The 21,955-nt window shown below is 47.8% G+C and overlaps 1 protein-coding gene across 2 annotated transcripts in view; it reads left to right on the top strand.

The window, feature by feature from the left end:
• Positions 1 to 21,955, top strand: part of MTCH2 (mitochondrial carrier 2) — a 141,506-nt gene that overhangs the window by 31,572 nt on the left and 87,979 nt on the right. The window contains exons 3-5 of one of the 2 annotated variants that reach the window (XM_078673133.1): positions 12,138 to 12,244; positions 19,291 to 19,317; positions 20,674 to 20,730. In XM_078673133.1, the coding sequence (XP_078529259.1) occupies positions 12,138 to 12,244; positions 19,291 to 19,317; positions 20,674 to 20,730 (191 nt within the window). The remainder of the gene's footprint in view (positions 1 to 12,137; positions 12,245 to 19,290; positions 19,318 to 20,673; positions 20,731 to 21,955) is intronic. The other variant, XM_078673134.1, reaches the window with a different exon arrangement.

Below are 21,955 nucleotides of genomic sequence, written 5' to 3' on the forward strand. Positions count from 1 at the left end.
GAGATGTCAAGGAGCTAAGTCCAGGGGAGACATCGAGATTTTGAGAGAAAAACTTTTCTGAGGGAAAAGCCATGATTTGAGGTTTTTCCTGAACTGAAGAAAATCGACATTACTCTAACGGAAAGAGGACGTGCATTCAATTCCTTGGCAATTGAGATAACTAAACGACGGCCTCCCCAGCTGGTTCTCTTGAATCTTTTTTGGGACCCAGAAGATCGCTGGAATCAACCCAAAACAAACCATTGGAAAGCATGCCTAAGAAGTTCTAGACTGATCCCAGGCATGGCTTTGTTGGCAAGTCTTTAAGGGCTCAACAACCTCTTTGCTGCCTTTTGAAATACCGGACAACTAAGGATACTTCAACTTATTCTCCCTACATTTTGAATGAACAAATAAACAATTTGCTCCCTCTCTCCACAACAGAAACCTCCTTCCAAAGGCCCCATTCTACAAATCCACCGATGTTTCGACCTCTTTTGACAATGAAACTGAAATTGCGCACCGGGAAATACTCTTTGCTACCAGACCATCCTCTCGTTTCATTAACCCCATTCTAGCTATGACAGTAAAGAACATATCATCCCCTATTTAACTCGCCTAATCGGCTCCTCCATTAAATAAGGTGTAGTGCCTCACCGCCTCTGTCACGAGGCTGCTGCTCTTAACTTCCAACCAACCTCTAACCTTCCCTTCAGAGCCGAAGGGCTTGAGTTGTGAAGCAGAACAGTTCATAAAATGTATATAAGGTAACCCTCTCTCTGATGACCACCAATCAGGATTCAGAACAGGCTTCAACACTCGTCCTGCAAGTAGTGAATGGGGCTTTAGACCTCCTGGACCATGAAGAATCCTGGCTGCTCCTACTTCTTAATGGTCCCTCAGTATGTGACGGTCAGTCAGACCTGCCTGAACGTTTCTGAATGGTTTGAATCCGGGCCAGCTCTGTCCACGCATTTGATTCTTTACCAAGGAGTGCCCAAAGGCTCCATCCCCATACCCCCTCAAATCCGCACCCATTTAAATTTTTACATGTAACCCCTGTGCCCCCCTGTGAAGATCTACCACCTCCTTTCATCTCTGAGATGACACGCAGTTGCACTTGATCTCACTCTGACTTCTCAAACTCCTTCACCACTGGACTGCTCCCGCGAATACAAACATAGCTGAAGAATCCAATCGTCTGCTGCAAACCATCCTTTGTGGAGAACAAGGTTCTTCGGTTCTACTCTGACATCCGTGCTGAAGCGGAGGGTCAACTACAAGTCCTTGCTGATGACGTCGGAGCAGTCGTCCAATCGCTAGTCCTGCCTAAACTTGTTTATGGCAGCTTGTTATAGATGTCACCTGCACCTGTAGATCCAAGACAGCCTCCCCATTCCTGGCTTCCCTTTGAGGCAAGGTCCGCTCTTACACAGAAGGATATGCATGAATGACAGTGTGCTATTTATTGCCTTACTAATTTATCCTCTCAAGAGGATCCCACTTTCGTCTTAAGACACTATCTCTGTTTAAGAAATTGCTGCTTTAAAAAAACACATAGAGCCTTGATACAAGATTTCACTTTAAATCTGTCCTCCTGTTTAGACACGTCCCTCAGATGAGTACTTGGAAATCCCCCAAAAATCTTAAAATCCATTTCTCCCAGCAACAACTTCTACTACAATGAACCTCATTAGAGTACCTTGCTGCAGACAAGCACTAACTGTAGGAAAGTGGATTTCTTTTGCAGTACAGCCCCCACCCCGGTTCCCCCCTCCAGCCCCCCACACGTTTTGCCAGATTTCTGATGCACTTTGACTTGATGTGCCCTGGGTCCCTGCCAATCAGGTTCACAGGGCTGGTGTTCTTTCCCAAAAATGTACTTTTGGACCACCAATTGGCATCTCCCTGGCCACATGTAAGTCCCTTATAAAAGGTACCATGGGTACTAAGGGCACTATGACCAGGGAAGGCCTCTTAATGGCTTCAGCACATATTGTGCCACCCTTAGAGGCACTGTACCTTAACACACACACTCTGCAACTGCAGGCTGTGTGTTTTGGTGCAGAACAAAGTGAAAAGGCTTAATGGCACACATACTTGTGTTGGCTCAAATGCCAGGATTCTATGTCCTAATTCTTAAACAAAATTCAACATCCGTATCCAAATATATATACACATTCAGTAAACCATCATTATCTACGTAAAACATTTATTATTCAAATGAAAACTTATGTGGTTTTTTCAACGTGACTTTACTTGATTTATTCCTAATTCTTCATGTTTGAGTTTTACTTATTATCAAATCATACCATAGTCACAAATCATTTTCATTGTCAACAAAATGCAAATTAATTTGATAACTCAAAACTCATTATACACATCATTTTCAGTTAGCATGATGAATTTATCAAAACTTGCGACGACTCCCTCCCAATGCATTTCGATGCCGAAACATCTTCGTCAGGGGAATTATTCTATGAAAAAAATATATGTATACATTTCATATAAAATAACATAAAATTGACATCCCTTGTCCCATCACTTTCCTTATTCATGCTTCACATGCTTTATTCATGCCTTACAAATCAGCATCATGCAATTGATAGTGTTCCAAAACAACCAAACCTACTAGCAACGCAAGCAACATAGTGCAGTTCTCGTGGTATTCCCTATACATGCTATTTAATTTTATGACAAGTGCAACCTTTGTTTACTGTCACCTAAACCGTGCTCCCATTGTCACCGACTCCAAACCATTATGTGTGAAGCTTAACACAAATAACCTGCCCGTAACGAAATATAAATACCTGAAAAGCGTTCTGAAAAAACGACTCTCTCTGTAATAACAAATGTGCATAACTAGTCAATCATTGCGTGGTGTGTGTGACCCATGACCCCTCCTGTCACCATTGCACCCCCGTGCTTACTTGTAAATAACGTTGCGCTCCACGCAACAGATAGTCTTCAGCTCCAGCTATCCTGTCTGTAAAACGAAAACAATACTTGTAACTCTCCCGTCTTAAACCACCGTCATCCACAAGCCCTCTTTACTCTAGCCCTTACCTCGCTTCTTAGCTCGTTCTTCCTCTTCTCCTCTACCCGCTGCAAGTTTGCTAGGTGACTGCTGCGCATGACCGGACGTATTTTAAACGTCTGACCTCAACGCGGGACCCACGCCCCGCCCACCATTTTTCGAACCGAGTCCGTGTATAATACGGCAATGTGATCTTATGGCAATCTCTCCTCTCTGTCAACAAGTGTATTAATTACAACCAATAACGAATTATAAATTATCCCTAATTCGACAAGTACACCTACATAATACTCCATACCACCAATACAAATAAAAATGGAAAAAAGACTATTAGACCTACAGCGCTACTGTAAACCCTCAATTCAACCGTGATTAAATTCCCCTAACCATTCATAGTGAATGCGTGCCTGAACACAAAAAATAAATAAAATTGATAAATTACACAAACACTCAACTGTCACTAACCCTTGTGTGCTCCTATAACCGCAAAAAATATGGTGCTATACAAAAATAAGTGCTATTTAGAATAAGGTGCTAGGCAAAAATTGCAGTCCATAAACATTAATTGCACTCCTCAAAAAATCAAATCCTGTATTAACAACTAATTCATCACCACGAATACAGATATATAGATAAGTTCTCTCATAAATAACATGAAAATTCAATCTTGTCATTTAGCCCACCGGGTTTAACGGTCTGGAGATACCTCATCCAGAATGTTTCTCTTTGGGCAATTCTTACATTAGGATCCACATGGGGTTCAACCAATACCTGCTCTAGTACAGTGTATCTGAGTTGAGGAATCGTATGTTGCCTTTCTTTCCAATGTTGTGCAAGACTGGATTTTTCATTGCCTGTCCTGATGTTCGACTTATGCTCAGTGATCCTGATTTTGATTTTCCTCATAGTGCGGCCTACGTATACTAGGCCGCATGGACATTTGATGGCATATATTACTGAGCTCGTGTTACAGTCTGACGTGTGTCTCAATGTAATTTGTTTGCCTGTGTGTGGATGCGCAAATATGTTACCTAATAGTACGTTGCCACAATGACCACAGTTATAACATTTCTGCATACCTTTGGCTGTTACTACCACAGGTTTCAGTTGTTTGCTCTTTAGCAACTCTTTGAGGTTCTTAGATCTGGATAAAGCGAAAATTGGAGTTTCAATGAAGACAGTTTTAAAGTCTTCCTCTTGCTCAATGAGTTCCCATCTCTTCAATATACATTTCTTAATCTTCGATGTAATTGTCGAATGTTTCAGAACACACACCTCTCTTTTTGATGTCGATTTCTCTGCCTTTTGAAGTAAGGTTTCTCGTGTTTTTAATGATACCTTTCTTTTAGCTTCTGTTAGGACTTGCTCCGGATAACCTCTACAACTATATTGTTGTGCCACATCCTCTATGTCTGTTTTTGCTTGTACATCATCACTGCTAATCCTTTTGATTCTGATAAACTGTGAGAATGGTAAGTGGTTTTTTAGACTCTGTGAGTGAAAACTGGAGTAGTGCAATGCGTTGTTTCTGTCAGTGGGTTTCTTGAATACCTTTGTGTTAAGGCAATCATCCTGCTTTGATATCGTTATGTCTAAAAAATTAATGGTATTCTGATCGATGGTGTGGGTGAACTTGATTCTAGAATGGCATGCATTCAGATTCTCTATGGACTTCTCTAACTGTGCTTTGGAACCCTGCCATACAATGAGGATGTCATCTATGTAACGTGAATACATTTTCAAATGTGTCGTCCACTCTGGATTCTCAAGTATGTGCGCTTGTTCGAACTTGGCCATGAAGATGTTTGCGTAAGTGGGCGCCCCCGTAAAGCCCATTGATGTGCCCGTCTTCTGGAGGTAGAACCTTGATTGCCAAGAAAAGTAACCATGATAGAGACAAAATTGTAAAATCTCCAATAAAAAGATGTTCAGCGATTCCTCGTATTCACTCCTCAACAACATCCATTCCACCGCTTCTATACCTTCCTCGTGAGGGATAGATGTATAGAGGGCTGTTACATCAATAGTAGCTAACCATACTTCACTTTCACCTGACATTTGTAGAGTTGCCAACTTATTTAGACAGTCTGTGGTGTCCTGAATATAAGAGACCCACTGTTGTACCAATGGCTGCAAGTAGTAATCCAAAAACTTTCCTATTGGCTCATGTATAGAGCCACATCCTGCCACAATCGGGCGAAAAGGTGGATCGTTCGCGTCCTTGTGCAATTTGGGCAACATGTAGATATGAGGTCTGTTAGGATATTCAGTTATTAAGTATCTATAAGTCTTTTCATTAATCCAACCCAGACTCTTTGTCTTCTTCAAAATATCTTCCAAAACAGTTTGAAACAACCCTGTAGGATCTGTATCCAGAGCTATATATGTATCGGCGTCCTCCACATGTGCTGTGACTTTTCGATTGTAATATGTGGTGTCCATCACCACCAGGGCGCCTCCCTTATCTGCTGCCTGAAATGTAAGATCCTGATTCTCCCTCAATGTTTTGAGTGTTGTCCATTCTTTTCTAGTCAAATTGGTATTCACCGATTCCTTCTTATGTATGTCAACCAGATCCTTTTTTACAAGTAATTCAAATAAATCCAAAGTCTTGTGTGAGGTAGGTGGAATGAAAGTACTTTTTGGTTTAAATACTTTAGTCGATGTCTCCTTTTCTGGTAACTGAGGTAAATTGTGAAAGAACCATCTGAGTCGAAGTTTCCTCATGAACTTGTATAGAGCTACTTCAGTCTCTAATGAGTTAGTTTTGTACGTAGGTACAAAAGACATACCTTTATTGAGAACATTCAATTGACTGTCAGTAAGATTAGTGTTGGAGATATTGACCACCAGATCTCCTACCGATTTTTCCCTCTTGTTTTGGGCTTCTGTTGTTCTTTTTGAGGCTTGTCCCCTTCTGACCCTTTTGCGCTGCTCCCTTGAGGTGGATGATCGCTCCTCTGGCCTGCCTCTAAAAAAGACTCTCTATCAGTGCCACTGGTGGAAGCTCCTTGCTCTGCCATTGAGGTGGGGCTTATTGGTGGTGCCGGAGGTCTATTTGGTCGGGTATCCTGTTCAGTTGCCACACTCTCTTCTGATGACGCTTGTGTTTTTCTGAATGGGCGTCTCTGGGCGTACACCTCGGCCCAGGTGTACACCTCATCCAACTTGTAGTCGATGGTATCCCTACGAAATTTCCTCAATTTTCTCTCATGTACTTCTTTCTCATGTGCCTCTATAGTTTCAGTAATGTCTTTCATTGCCTGATCTAGGTCTTCTTTTGTCAACATACGATTCCTCAACTCAGATACACTGTACTAGAGCAGGTATTGGTTGAACCCCATGTGGATCCTAATGTAAGAATTGCCCAAAGAGAAACATTCTGGATGAGGTATCTCCAGACCGTTAAACCCGGTGGGCTAAATGACAAGATTGAATTTTCATGTTATTTATGAGAGAACTTATCTATATATCTGTATTCGTGGTGATGAATTAGTTGTTAATACAGGATTTGATTTTTTGAGGAGTGCAATTAATGTTTATGGACTGCAATTTTTGCCTAGCACCTTATTCTAAATAGCACTTATTTTTGTATAGCACCATATTTTTTGCGGTTATAGGAGCACACAAGGGTTAGTGACAGTTGAGTGTTTGTGTAATTTATCAATTTTATTTATTTTTTGTGTTCAGGCACGCATTCACTATGAATGGTTAGGGGAATTTAATCACGGTTGAATTGAGGGTTTACAGTAGCGCTGTAGGTCTAATAGTCTTTTTTCCATTTTTATTTGTATTGGTGGTATGGAGTATTATGTAGGTGTACTTGTCGAATTAGGGATAATTTATAATTCGTTATTGGTTGTAATTAATACACTTGTTGACAGAGAGGAGAGATTGCCATAAGATCACATTGCCGTATTATACACGGACTCGGTTCGAAAAATGGTGGGCGGGGCATGGGTCCCGCGTTGAGGTCAGACGTTTAAAATACGTCCGGTCATGCGCAGCAGTCACCTAGCAAACTTGCAGCGGGTAGAGGAGAAGAGGAAGAACGAGCTAAGAAGCGAGGTAAGGGCTAGAGTAAAGAGGGCTTGTGGATGACGGTGGTTTAAGACGGGAGAGTTACAAGTATTGTTTTCGTTTTACAGACAGGATAGCTGGAGCTGAAGACTATCTGTTGCGTGGAGCGCAACGTTATTTACAAGTAAGCACGGGGGTGCAATGGTGACAGGAGGGGTCATGGGTCACACACACCACGCAATGATTGACTAGTTATGCACATTTGTTATTACAGAGAGAGTCGTTTTTTCAGAACGCTTTTCAGGTATTTATATTTCGTTACGGGCAGGTTATTTGTGTTAAGCTTCACACATAATGGTTTGGAGTCGGTGACAATGGGAGCACGGTTTAGGTGACAGTAAACAAAGGTTGCACTTGTCATAAAATTAAATAGCATGTATAGGGAATACCACGAGAACTGCACTATGTTGCTTGCGTTGCTAGTAGGTTTGGTTGTTTTGGAACACTATCAATTGCATGATGCTGATTTGTAAGGCATGAATAAAGCATGTGAAGCATGAATAAGGAAAGTGATGGGACAAGGGATGTCAATTTTATGTTATTTTATATGAAATGTATACATATATTTTTTTCATAGAATAATTCCCCTGACGAAGATGTTTCGGCATCGAAATGCATTGGGAGGGAGTCGTCGCAAGTTTTGATAAATTCATCATGCTAACTGAAAATGATGTGTATAATGAGTTTTGAGTTATCAAATTAATTTGCATTTTGTTGACAATGAAAATGATTTGTGACTATGGTATGATTTGATAATAAGTAAAACTCAAACATGAAGAATTAGGAATAAATCAAGTAAAGTCACGTTGAAAAAACCACATAAGTTTTCATTTGAATAATAAATGTTTTACGTAGATAATGATGGTTTACTGAATGTGTATATATATTTGGATACGGATGTTGAATTTTGTTTAAGAATTAGGACATAGAATCCTGGCATTTGAGCCAACTCGAACAGTGCATTCCGGCAAAGGACACAGTTGTGTCTGCTTTTGCAGTACTATTACAACCTGACAGGGGTGAGTCAGGAAGCGGGTCTGCACCGATTATTAACAATAAACGAAAGGTAGATTAGCATTTTTGAATCGAAGTGGTGTGCAGGTTACATAATTATTTTTGTACACATACTTGTGTGCCATGCCTGCAACCCACTGCCTGTGGTGTAGGCAAGACACCCCTCTAGCAGGGTACACTATACCAACGGTGAAAGTACAGTTGTGTGAGCCCTGCACCCCTACAGTGTCTAAGGCCATTCTTAGACATTGTAAGTTCAGTAAAGCCATAAGGGTATATGGTCTGGGAGTTAGTCATTACAGCACCATGATGGCTTCACTGAAAACTGAGAAGTTTGGTATCAAACTTCTCGGCATAATAAACCCATACTGCTGCCAGTTTGGGATTTATTGTAGAATGCACTCTGAGGCCATCTTATACATGCCCCCTGAAAAACTTCCAGCCTCTGGTGGGTTCCCTGACTGGTACACACCAGCCTGCCACCACGAGACATGTTTCTGTACCCCTGGGGTGGGAGCCTTCGCTGCCTGAGCCCAGAAACAAAGCCTTCCCTGCTGGGGAAGGTGTGAACACCTCCCCCAGGTCAGGAAGAGCCATCTGTGGCGGGGTGGCTTCAAAGCTCTTGGCATCTTTGTAACATGACCCCCAGCCTCTCTTGCTATCAGGACCAGCCCCCTTCCTGTCTCTCTTCCTTTTTGGCGGTAAACCAGGCGGAAAAAATTGGCACAGCCCAGAAGGTGTGCCGTCCTCTGTCAACCCCACCCCTCAGGTGGGGGAGGCAAGGTGAATCCCACTCTTCAGTGCCCGCCATCTTGTAGATGGCATGCACTCTCCAATCAGGATTAGGGATTGTGCCCACTCCCCCACGTGGGGAGAGCACACGTTAAGATTAGTAGCCCAAAGGCTACTGACCTCGAGACTCCTAAAACGCCCCCTAAATACAGTATTTAGAGGGCAGCCCTGGACCCAGAAGGCAGATTCCCGCAACCTACGAAGGATAACTAAAGAAGACACCCAGCAGAGGAGACTGCAGAGATGAACTGACTAGGCCCGAGCCCTACCGGCCCGTCAGCAGTTTCCAGAGATCCTGCTCCAAGAACCACCTTGTCCTGCAGCCAGTGAGCTCCAGAACCCCTGGGAGGACTGACACCCTTCAACAAAGACCGCATCTCCTGTGAACAGCAGCTCTGTTTAAAAGAAGCACCAAAGAAAGACTCGGAGCCTCCGGAGGACAAAGAAACCCGACATCTACGGCCCGAGTCAGAGTGGCCCACCGGTCCCAGCGAGGTCCTGCAGCGCTCCAGAGTCTGAGTACACCCTGGGTGGGCCCCTCCAGGACTCCCCAACATCGCCATCAGCCTCTGCACGGAAACCCCCTCCCAACCACAAGTGACCCGAGAAGGTGAAATCTGACCTCCAAAGGCACCCCTGCATCCCGCCGCCCTGCGCCCTGGAGAAGGCTTGAGGTGCACCTAGGTCCTGAGCCCTCCAACCTACCTGCCCAGCTGGTGGTTCCTCCTGGAAGACTTCCTGGACCGGCCCTGTGTCTGCTCTACCAGACCTTTCTCCTGCTAGTGGCAGCGGTATGTAACGTTCAGCTGCAGTGTCAGCATTACCAGGCCTTTACCCTGGTAGCTGCAGCTGTATCTAACGTTCAGCTGCAGTGTCAGCATTACCAGGCCTTTACCCTGGTAGCTGCAGCTGTATCTAACGTTCAGCTGCAGTGTCGGCTCTACCAGAACTTCATCCTGCTAGCGGCAGCCGTATCTAACGTTCAGTGGCAGTCTGTAGTTTCAGCACCACCTGGCCATTGTTTTGAAAGATTCTGCCGAGTCTCGATTTATTTATTTCCCTTTCTAAGTGATTAATTTGTCTTTTCATGTGGGGCGGGGGGGTGAGGTTTTCTTTTCCTTCTGAGTGGTGCTCCTAGAGGCACAAGTGAGGGAATCAAGTGCTATACCAAACAAGAGAGGACAGAGGACCTCCATGCCTGCTGCCTCCAGGGATATCAACATGGGCTCATTGGTGTTTATTTCCATAGAGCGACCGTCTATAGTAATGAGTTCTAATACATGGATCCCCTCCCGGACAGTTGAGTGTGCATTATGGGCCCCTGGAGCAAATCCAATGCCTTCTCTGTCTTCCGAAAGATCTCCACAGCAGGCAGGTCGGGATCTGTCTGCAGTAAAATTACAAATATGGTCCGGATATTATGTGACTGTGAGTGACCAGAGATAAACCTTGCTTGGTCCAGAAGAGCCGTGACGCGCATGCATGACCAGGAGCCTTGCAGCTGTGACCTCCGGGTGTATCGGTGTTGACATGTCAGAGTAGTCTGTACAACAGACATTGTTAGTCGGGCTTCAGGTTGATGGTTGTAATCACTGTGCACAGGGATAAAGGGAGTAACCCCGTCTCTCATACCTCTTTAGACACACTCAGGAGTTGGGGAGCGACAACATCCATTGTATTGCTTCTGGATTACTGGTGTGGGCAGATAAACTGTGCCCAGGCAAGGTACTGAGTCTGAAGGTGAATTTATTCTGCCATCGTCCGTCATATCTCCTCTCTGACAAGTGCGTTCCTGCTGGCGGATGAATGGTTCGTAACTGGGGAATGGATAGGGTTGGATCTCCACCTTGGACACCCAAGAAATCTTTCTCCTTGCAGTCAGCTGTTCGTCTATGCTGGATTCTGCGTCATGCAGCGAGGAGTAGGTGTTCCCTCTCATTCTAGGATTCCTCTGGTGCGAGATTCCATCTTATGTTGTGCAATGTTTAAGATGCAGGATGCAACCGGCTGTAGTCTGGACGCGCCGGTGGGTTTCTTCGAGGTAGGCTTTCCTATTGCGTTAAAGTCACCGCCCATGTTATCAAGTGTGCCTTCATATCAAGGAGTGTGGACATGACCTCAAGGAATGTGGCATTATCAGCAGTTGACCCACAGACCTAAACATATGGAGACCCTGCACTATCGGGTCCTCGTGACCAACGACAGTGTGGGAGTGCCTACACTGTGGAATGATATTGATTTTAAATGGCATTCACCCCGAAACATGTGTTAAACGATAAATACCTCTGTGGACCCCCAGCTTTCGGCAAAATAATGTTAGGTCAAGGGTTCGGTGAGTCTCCTGAAGCAATGCTTTTGCTGACTGGTGTCGATTTAAGGAGGCCAGTTTAATCTACCAACTGTGGGATGAGCCTCTTACACCCAAGGTTTTGGCTGCAACATGACTTTTTTTTTCCTCTATTGATCAATTTTGATCATTCTTTAATTCACATCTGATTATTAATTCAAACAAATGATTGGCACGATCTTTTTATGCTAGAAAAACTTTTCTCATTCTTGATTTGTCGCGCGTGGCTCATCACATGTAAGGGTCTCCAGGTGCAGAGGGTCTTCCTGCTTCAGGTGGGGTCATTTGAACAGCCAGGCCTTGAGCGCCTCCTGGAATTCTAGGAGAGAGGTATGTGTCGGGGCTGTAGGACAAGGTTGTTCCTGGATTTTTTCGCAAGGTAGGAGATAGAGCGGCCTCTGCTGATGTGGGTGTGTTCTCGAGGGAGGCGGCGCGTACGTGTCTGGAGGGTTGGTGGAAGTTCAGGCGGGGTCGATGTAGGCAGGTCCTTGGTTGTGCAGTGCGTTGTAGGAGTGGATCAGCATCTTAAAAGGACATCTCTTCTGTATGAGGAGCCGGTGGGGTTTCTTGATGTGGCTCCGTTTGAGAAGGTCGAGGAGGAGTCCAGCCTCTGAATTCTGTATGGTTTGCAGTCTCTTCAGGAGGTGAGCGGTGATTCCTGCGTAGAGTGCATGGCCTTATTGACTAGGGTTTGAGCGATGGTCTCTTCAATGCATTTTCATGATGATCCTCCATCTGCAGTAATGTCAGGGTTTCGAAATACAACAACGGCCCTGATGAAGCACCAGGGTTAAAGGCGAGTAACTTTTGCTTCCCTCTGATTTTGTTCACTTTGATACCTCTGCTTGGAATGTGTCCACTCAGCGTAGCTTTCTTTCTAACTCTTAGCTAAACACATCGTGAAGATCGATGGAAAGGCCGGGCTCTTCAGCGGTTTGCTCCCCAGGCTGTGTGCGGGGACGATTGGAACGGTAGTGCACAGCAAAGTGTTGCAGGTGAGTGCGACCACTGTCCTTCCTTATGTCCGTTCATTCCACCTGGAATGTTCGATCAGCAGAAGTTGTGTGCTCCTTTGTCCAGGGCTTGTTTCCTTAGACTGACTGAGCGGCCACACTGGGACAGGAAGCAAATGGATAATGTTTTCACAGTACAACATAAAACTATTAGTAGGATGAGGATTTGACGGACACAGGGCCTCCACCCATACCACTGTTTGCATTTGAGTAAAGTCTTTTCTTCCAGGTGGTAAAGGAAAGGATGTGTAGAAAATGTTCAGTACCCCACCACTTTTTGCCTGGCTTTTTGATACAACTTAGACTGTAGAGTAATGGGTCCCTACTAATCGGGTTCCCAATACCAGTATTCCTTCCCCAAAACTGTACCACGATTGGCACAACTTATGTTGCCTCTGTAAGCCCCAATAAATGTTAAACCCAACTGGATTGAGTGGTGCTGCTATTGCAGGCTGCGTGTCCAGGTGCAGGACATACTGAAGAGTCGACGTGGCACACAGCCCTGTGTGCCATGCCAATCCTGCACTTGTTGGAGTACCGGCACAATCTGTGTCGGCTCTACTCACCACTGAAAAGAAACATTCCAGCTCCACAGGCCTGTGGTTCACCAGTCTGGTAGAATCTACCACCGACCTCTCCACATATTGACCGATGCTGGAAACTGCCCTGTGGCCTCGACTGCATGCTGCAGGAACGTTGCCACGATGGTCTACTCCAGGACGGTTTGACGTGCATCACAATTGTGGCCTGCCTGCTACCGGTGAACTCCGTGGCAGAGCCTTCCTTCCAAAAACAATAAGGATATCTGAGTCTGCGCTCCTCCGCTATCCAAATCTACACCTCCTTCCTGCATCCTTGACCGCAGCCACTGGGGTGGCGGTGTTCGGCTTGCATAGACCTACAGAGACCTGCTGCCGGTGACTAATGGGGTTGGCGGTCTCCTCAACTCCATTCAAGCCATCTGTTTCCATTGCTGCTTCCGACGACATCATTGGTAAATATCGGACGTATCGTCCACTAGTGCCTAGATACTGAAAGTACTGCATACTTGGAACTGGACTGCATTATCTCCCCGTACGTACAAGTCTACAAAGTATTTATTCAAGTATTGATAGTGTATAGAGTATATTTCCGATTTGAAGTGTTGCTTCCCAAAACATATGGAAACAGTCTTGTTATTTCTATACACAATTGTTCTTGGATTTATTCTTGTCACACATTTATTGCCTCTGAGAGTACCTCAAATGCTTTACCCTGTCCTGACTGCTTGCCTACACTACCACACAGAGTTAGTAGTATCTACTTGTTGCCTCGATCTTCCTCTGGGGATTTCTTGCACTCTACATAGCGTACTTCATTTTAGTGCACTGTACAGAGAGGCGGTATCTTACTGTGTGGCTTCATGGCCAGAGCTGCTGACTTTGGAACTCAGGATCCAAGTTCAAGTCTCTGCTTCGGCACAGCATCCTGTGATCCCTGCAATCCCTTCATCTCCCCGCGCCTACGAACAGTGCCTGGATACCCTCACGGGTAATAAGCCACACTCTTCAAACCCGACATCTGAGTAGAGCCGCCTTTGATTCCTCTTTCAGTCTGTCAGTGTCACCATTAGCTGATAAGTTTTCTTTTGTTATCATCAACTTTATCTTATGTCTGTGCTTTTGCAACATATAGAGTGCACAGTCCAGTGTAAAACATTGCATTAGATTTTGCACAGCATTTATTTCACTTACCTGCACCAGGCTTGGCTTGGTTCTAGAAATAAAATAGCTTAATATTTTTATACAAACGACTGATAAAGACTTATTGCTAGCCCAGACTACCACAAATAGAGAGTAAGGTGCTATCTACTTTACCTCTGCCTACCTTTGGGGTACCACTGAACCCGGTACACACTCATTTTGGTATAGTGTATATAGAGCCAGCTACCTACAGTCTGCCATGCGCGGCGCTTATGCCCTGCCCTGCGCGGCACGTCTACCCCCCTCCCTCGTCTCTGTGTTCCGTGGACTTGTATCCTTCTGCCGGTGTTCTTGCCCTCTCCCTCGTCACTGTATTTCTTGTCCTTGTATCCTTCCACCGGTGTTCTTGCCCTCTCCCTCGTCTCTGTGTTCCGTAGACTTGTATCCTTCCGCCGGTGTCCTTGCCCTCTCCCTCGTCTCTGTGTTCCGTGGGCTTGTATCCTTACACCAGTGTTCTTGCCCTCTCCCTCGTCACTGTCTTAAGTGGGCTTGTATCCTTCCGCCGGTGTCCTTGCCCTCTCCCTCGTCTGTGTTCCGTGGGCTTGTATCCTTCCGCCGGTGTCCTTGCCCTCTCCCTCGTCTCTGTGTTCCGTGGGCTTGTATCCTTCCACCGGTGTTCTTGCCCTCTCCCTCGTCTCTGTGTTCCGTAGACTTGTATCCTTCCGCCGGTGTCCTTGCCCTCTCCCTCGTCTGTGTTCCGTGGGCTTGTATCCTTCCGCCGGTGTCCTTGCCCTCTCCCTCGTCTCTGTGTTCCGTGGGCTTGTATCCTTACACCAGTGTTCTTGCCCTCTCCCTCGTCACTGTGTTAAGTGGGCTTGTATCCTTCCGCTGGTGTTCTTGCCCTCTCCCTCGTCTCTGTGTTAAGTGGGCTCGTATCCTTCCGCTGGTGTTCTTGCCCTCTCCCTCGTCACTGTGTTCCGTGAGCTTGTATCCTTCCGCCGGTGTTCTTGCCCTCTCCCTCGTCACTGTATTTCTTGGGCTTGTATCCTTCCGCCGGTGTTCTTGTCCGCTCCCTCGTCACTGTGATAAGTGGACTTGTATCCTTCCACCGGTGTTCTTGCCCTCTCCCTCGTCACTGTGTTAAGTGGACTTGTATCCTTCCGCCGGTGTTCTTGCCCTCTCCCTCGTCACTGTGTTAAGTGGACTTGTATCCTTCCGCCGGTGTTATTGCCCTCTCCCTTGTCTGTATTCCGTGGACTTGTATCCTTCCGCCGGTGTTCTTGTCCTCTGTCATCACTGTGTTAATTGGACTTGTATCCTTCCGCCGGTGTTCTTGCCCTTTCCCTCGTCACTGTGTTAAGTGGGCTTGTATCCTTCCGCCAGTGCCGGTGTCCTTGCCCTCTCCCTCGTCACTGTGTTCTGTGGACTTGTATCCTTCCACCGGTGTTCTTGCCCTCTCCCTCGTCACTGTATTTCTTGGGCTTCTATCCTTCCGCCAGTGTTATTGCCCTCTTCCTCGTCACTGTGTTAAGTGGACTTGTATCCTTGTGCCGGTGTTCTTGCCCTCTCCCTTGTCACTGTGTTAATTGGACTTGTATCCTTGTGCCGGTGTTCTTGCCCTCTCCCTCGTCACTGTGTTAAGTGGACTTGTATCCTTCCGCCTGTGTTCTTGCCCTCTCCCTCGTCACTGTGTTAAGTGGACTTGTATCCTTCCGCCGGTGTCCTTGCCCTCTACCATGTCACTGTGTTAAGTGGACTTGTATCCTTCCGCCGGTGTTGCCCTCTCCCTCGTCTGTGTTCTGTGGGCTTGTATCCTCGTGCTGGTGTTCTTGCCCTCTCCCTCATCTGTGTTCCGTGAGCTTGTATCCTTCCGCCGGTGTTCTTGCCCTCTCCCTCCTCACTGTGTTAAGTGGACTTGTATCCTTCCGCCGGTGTTCTTGCCCTCTCCCTCGTCACTGTGTTAAGTGGACTTGTATCCTTGTGCCGGTGTTCTTGCCCTCTCCCTAGTCACTGTGTTAAGTGGACTTGTATCCTTCCGCCGGTGTTCATGCCCTCTCCCTCGTCTGTGTTCTGTGGACTTGTATCCTTGTGCTGGTGTTCTTGCCCTCTCCCTCGTCTGTGTTCCGTGAGCTTGTATCCTTCCGCCGGTGTTCTTGCCCTCTCCCTCGTCACTGTGTTCTGTGGACTTGTATCCTTCCACCGGTGTTCTTGTCCTCTCCCTCGTCACTGTATTTCTTGGGCTTGTATCCTTCCGCCGGTGTTTTTGCCCCCTCCCTCGTCTGTGTTCTGTGGACTTGTATCCTTGTGCTGGTGTTCTTGCCCTCTCCCTCGTCTGTGTTCGGTGAGCTTGTATCCTTCCGCCGGTGTTCTTGCCCTCTCCCTCGTCACTGTGTTCTGTGGACTTGTATCCTTCCACCGGTGTTCTTGCCCTCTCCCTCGTCACTGTATTTCTTGGGCTTGTATCCTTCCGCCGGTGTTTTTGCCCCCTCCCTCATCACTGTGTTCCGTGGACTTGTATCCTTCAGCTGGTGTTCTTGCCCTCTCCCTCGTCACTGTGTTAATTGGACTTGTATCCTTCCGCCTGTGTTCTTGCCCTCTCCACTGTGTTAAGTGGACTTGTATCCTTGTGCCGGTGTTCTTGCCCTCGTCACTGTGTTAAGTTGACTTGTATCCTTCCACCGGTGTTCTTGCCCTCTCCATCGTCACTGTTAATTGTCCTTGTATCCTTCCACCGGTGTTCTTGCCCTCTCCCTCGTCACTGTGTTCCGTGGGCTTGTATCCTTCCGCCCTCTCCCTCGTCACTGTGTTAAGTGGACTTGTATCCTTCCGCCGGTGCCGGTGTCCTTGCCCTCTCGCTCGTCTGTGTTCCGTGAGCTTGTATCCTTCCGCCGGTGTTCTTGCCCTTTCCCTTGTCACTGTTCCGTGGGCTTGTATCTTTCTGCCGGTGTCGGTGTCTTTGCCCTCTCCCTCGTCACTGTGTTAAGTGGGCTTGTATCCTTCCGCCGGTGTTGCCCTCTCCCTCGTCACTGTATTAAGTGGGCTTGTATCCTTCCGCCGGTGTTGCCCTCTCCCTCGTCACTGTATTAAGTGGGCTTGTATCCTTGTGCTGGTGTTCTTGCCCTCTCCCTCGTCTGTGTTCCGTGGACTTGTATCCTTGTGCTGGTGTTCTTGCCCTCTCCCTTGTCACTGTGTTAAGTGGACTTGTATCCTTCCGCCGGTGTCGGTGTCCTTGCCCTCTACCTTGTCACTGTGTTAAGTGGACTTGTATCCTTCCGCCGGTGTTCTTGCCCTCTCCCTCATCTGTGTTCCGTGAGCTTGTATCCTTCCGCCGGTCTTCTTGCCCTCTCCCTCCTCACTGTGTTAAGTGGACTTGTATCCTTCCGCCGGTGTTCTTGCCCTCTCCCTCCTCACTGTGTTAAGTGGACTTGTATCCTTCCGCCGGTGTTCTTGCCCTCTCCCTCGTCACTGTGTTAAGTGGACTTGTATCCTTCCACCGGTGTTCTTGCCCTCTCCCTCGTCACTGTGTTAAGTGGACTTGTATCCTTCCGCCGGTGTTCTTGCCCTCTCCCTCGTCACTGTGTTAAGTGGACTTGTATCCTTCCACCGGTGTTCTTGCCCTCTCCATCGTCACTGTTAATTGTCCTTGTATCCTTCCACCGGTGTTCTTGCCCTCTCCCTCGTCACTGTGTTAAGTGGACTTGTATCCTTCCGCCGGTGCCGGTGTCCTTGCCCTCTCGCTCGTCTGTGTTCCGTGAGCTTGTATCCTTCCGCCGGTGTTCTTGCCCTTTCCCTTGTCACTGTTCCGTGGACTTGTATCCTTCCGCCGGTGTTCTTGCCCTCTCCCTCGTCACTGTATTTCTTGGGCTTGTATCCTTCCGCCGGTGTTCTTGCCCTCTCCCTCCTCACTGTGTTAAGTGGACTTGTATCCTTCCGCTGGTGTTCTTGCCCTCACCCTCGTCACTGTGTTAAGTGGGCTTGTATCCTTCCGCCGGTGTTCTTGCCCTCACCCTCGTCACTGTGTTAAGTGGGCTTGTATCCTTCCGCCGGTGTTCTTGCCCTCTCCCTCGTCACTGTATTTCTTGGGCTTGTATCCTTCCGCCGGTGTTTTTGCCCCCTTCCTCATCACTGTGTTCCGTGGACTTGTATCCTTCCGCCCTCGTCACTGTGTTAAGTGGACTTGTATCCTTCCACCGGTGTTCTTGCCCTCTCCCTCCTCACTGTGTTAAGTGGACTTGTATCCTTCCACCGGTGTTCTTGCCCTCTCCCTCCTCACTGTGTTAAGTGGACTTGTATCCTTCCGCCTGTGTTCTTGCCCTCTCCACTGTGTTAAGTGGACTTGTATCCTTGTGCCGGTGTTCTTGCCCTCTCCCTCGTCACTGTATTTCTTGGGCTTGTATCCTTCCGCCGGTGTTCTTTCCTCTCCCTCATCACTGTGTTCTGTGGGCTTGTATCCTTCCGCCTGTGCCAGTGTTCTTGCTCTCTCCCTTGTGTACTTATTTCTCCATTTATTCCACCGCTCCCCGTGTTGCTCTATCGCTGTTCTGTTGCTTCCCTTGTGGGGCTTATCTGGTCCATTGCTTTCCCCGCTGCCCTCATCCTCTCGGCCACAGGGCTTCTCTGCTGCTCCATCATCCTCGTTGCCCAAAGTTCCTCCGTTGCTCCCTCATCCACTGCGTCCTATTTTCCGTTTTCAGATTTTGTCCTTTAGGAGTGACTGGAGGCTGGGGTTTGCTGCCAGGCTACTTTTTTCTTTAAATGTACATTTGCACACGTTTTTCTTTTCTTATTTATTTACTGCTCTATGGTCGGTGTCCTCGATCTTGAAACAGGTTGTAAAAACTTTATAAATGTTAATGGCCTCTCCATCTTATCTCCTGTGTGTTTTCACATGGACATACGTCGTAACCCTGGGAGTGACGTAGAGCAGGTGTGGTTAACATTGCGTTGTACTTTTTTTTTCTCACTCTAGTACTGATGGGTATCAAGAAAAAACATTTTATTTTATTTTTTGTACATCATTGGCATAAAGCATTGGCAAAGGCATGACTGATTGCTTTTATGAGAATCATAGTGGCCGAGACCGCCCAAGTAATTTCCAGTGACTGGGAATATTGTAGGCATTCCACCTATAACTTTTTGTTAGAATTGCATCTTAAACGCAAGATTTTCTTTTTCATTTAAATAATTTTCAGATTAAAAAATATGTATTTTAAAATGGTTTCTGCAGGTCTTCCTCACATGTTACATACTGGTTTAAATTCAGAATACCCATGATGAACTGGAGTTGCAGTAGTGTTTCCTTCTATTTGACACAAGCGGTGATATTTCTCTTTTCTCTTTTAATAGCAGGTCCAGGAGTCCGAGCCTTGTGAGGTATGTGGACTGCTTGATGTGACGTGCCAAGGCCTGGGGAGTGGTGCCTGGGGCCTGGGGCCTGGGGAGTGGTGCGTGGGGCCTGGGGAGTGGTGCGTGGGGCCTGGGGAGTGGTGCGTGGGGCCTGGGGAGTGGTGCGTGGGGCCTGGGGAGTGGTGCGTGGGGCCTGGGGAGTGGTGCGTGGGGCCTGGGGAGTGGTGCGTGGGGCCTGGGGAGTGGTGCGTGGGGCCTGGGGAATGGTGCCTGGGGCCTGGGGAATGGTGCCTGGGGCCTGGGGAGTGGTGCCTGGGGCCTGGGGAGTGGTGCCTGGGGAGTGGTGCGTGGGGCCTGGGGAGTGGTGCGTGGGGCCTGGGGAGTGGTGCCTGGGGCCTGGGGAATGGTGCCTGGGGCCTGGGGAGTGGTGCCTGGGGCCTGGGGAGTGGTGTGTGGGGCCTGGGGGGAATGGTGCCTGGGGCCTGGGGAATGGTGCCTGGGGAGTGGTGCCTGGGGAGTGGTGCCTGGGGCCTGGGGAGTGGTGTGTGGGGCCTGGGGGGAATGGTGCGTGGGGCCTGGGGAATGGTGCGTGGGGCCTGTGGGAATGGTGCGTGGGGCCTGGGGAATGGTGCGTGGGGCCTGTGGGAATGGTGCGTGGGGCCTGTGGGAATGGTGCGTGGGGCCTGTGGGAATGGTGCGTGGGGCCTGGGGAATGGTGCGTGGGGCCTGGGGAGTGGTGCGTGGGGCCTGGGGGGAGTGGTGCGTGGGGCCTGGGGAGTGGTGCGTGGGGCCTGGGGAGTGGTGCGTGGGGCCTGGGGGGAATGGTGCGTGGGGCCTGGGGGGAATGGTGCGTGGGGCCTGGGGAATGGTGCGTGGGGCCTGGGGAGTGGTGCGTGGGGCCTGGGGAGTGGTGCGTGGGGCCTGGGGAGTGGTGCGTGGGGAGTGGTGCGCAGAGTTGGGGCCTGGGGAGCGGGGCCAGGGTTTCGAGACTAGTGCGTGGGGCTGGGACTTGGAAGCGGTGCCCGGGAACATGGGAAGGCAGGCTGAGGAATGCCGGACCAGGGTCAGAATAGGCCAGTGGTGCACTGGTCTGGTTCATGGAAATTGTGTGCTTGTTCAGGGGGTCGGGTCTAGTGGGGGGTGGGGGGAAGGTTGCGCTGATAGGGTGCTGCCGTTGCAGAGAACTGCAATCACTCTCCAAGCCCTAAGCTGTAGACTTCCAAACCTGGGCCGTGGCAGGGAGCCATGCTTTGAATTACCCAATGAACATCCAGTTTTGGGAAGGAAGTATGCAGTTAGAGATTCTTAAGCTGTGTAAGGGTTAATCATGTTGGTTGTTAACGACCCTAAGATTGAACTCATCTCACTTATTATCTCCTTTAGGATACCGTGAATGGGCACAAAGAAGCTGCCTCGTCATTGGATCAAGTTGTCAAAGAGGTAAGACCGAGTTCACTGCGCTACTGGCCTGTCTGAGCAGGAGCTACAAGTGTGTGACTAGCAGCCATTGCTCCCTCCTGGAACTTGCCGTACTTCTTTCGTAGTCCTGCAGAACCCTTGGTGCTCATGTCCTCTCTTACCTCTTTACCACCTATTGAGACAGCCCCAAACGATCCCCGCTGAATAGTTTCATCCTAGTCTTACATAAGACCTTGACAACGTCATGCCAGCAAAGACCACCACCCGTTTTCACAGTCTAAGCTGAAATTACTCAAACCAATCAAAAAAACTCTGGGATGATAGTTGATAGAAGAGCAAGTATCAGGGACATGGAGACGCTTTGCAGAGTTGCAGTTCGGCCCCACTTATCTCTGAATAACTAAACCCAGAATGCTTCCCTCCAAAACCACTCACTCAAAAGAGCTATTTGTCTCCCTTGTGGATGCTTTCTTTGCAAATCCAAGGACCCGGCAAGGTTCCTTGAAGTTTGTACCAGAGGACAGTCAGCCCGACCGCTCAGTTCAGGTCTCCACACCTTCTACTGTCATTTGACCCTGTAACGGTTACTTTACAAACCCACAAACGACAGTGGCGTATTGGGATCCCCGTATAATCTTCAACAGCCGTGATCCTAAGGATGGAACGGTATCCACCTGCTCTGCCATACCGGCCAGAATCATCAGCAAGGCTCTGTGGCCTCGACCGAAATCAAAATTGCATATATCATGCTAATTTGTATGTTTATGTGTTTGTTTATTAGAGTGCCGACAGCCTCTCTGTAGTAATAGTTACATTCCCAGAGATGGGAATCCCTCTGTTTTTTACTTGCTAATCACTTTGCCACTGTTTGCTGAATCTCCATGAAATCACCAAGGGGGTGCAAATAAGAAAAGGGGGGTCCCTAAACGCATTTTGCAACAGGCTCCTTTTCCATTGACTTTTAAGACTGACGTAGCGTTGAAGTGACTAGTCTGATTTTGATACAAAATTTGCAGAAATCTAGATTGTGGAAGAAACAATCCTCTATAGTACTAGATGTAATCTGGCTCAGTAGTTTTAGAGTGGTATGGCATTAACACTTAGTGATAAATAGAACCACGCTGTGCCGCATTAATTTTGCTTCAAACCACTGTGAGGAAATGAGGTGTACCGTGTGGCTGTGCAACCTTCCCATGTAATGCACTCACAAACCCCTTTAGGACCCTTGGGCTTCCTTTGTCAAACC

Source organism: Lissotriton helveticus, unplaced genomic scaffold, assembly GCF_964261635.1.
Source record: "Lissotriton helveticus unplaced genomic scaffold, aLisHel1.1 SCAFFOLD_742, whole genome shotgun sequence".
In the NCBI taxonomy this organism is placed as follows: Eukaryota; Metazoa; Chordata; class Amphibia; order Caudata; family Salamandridae; genus Lissotriton; species Lissotriton helveticus.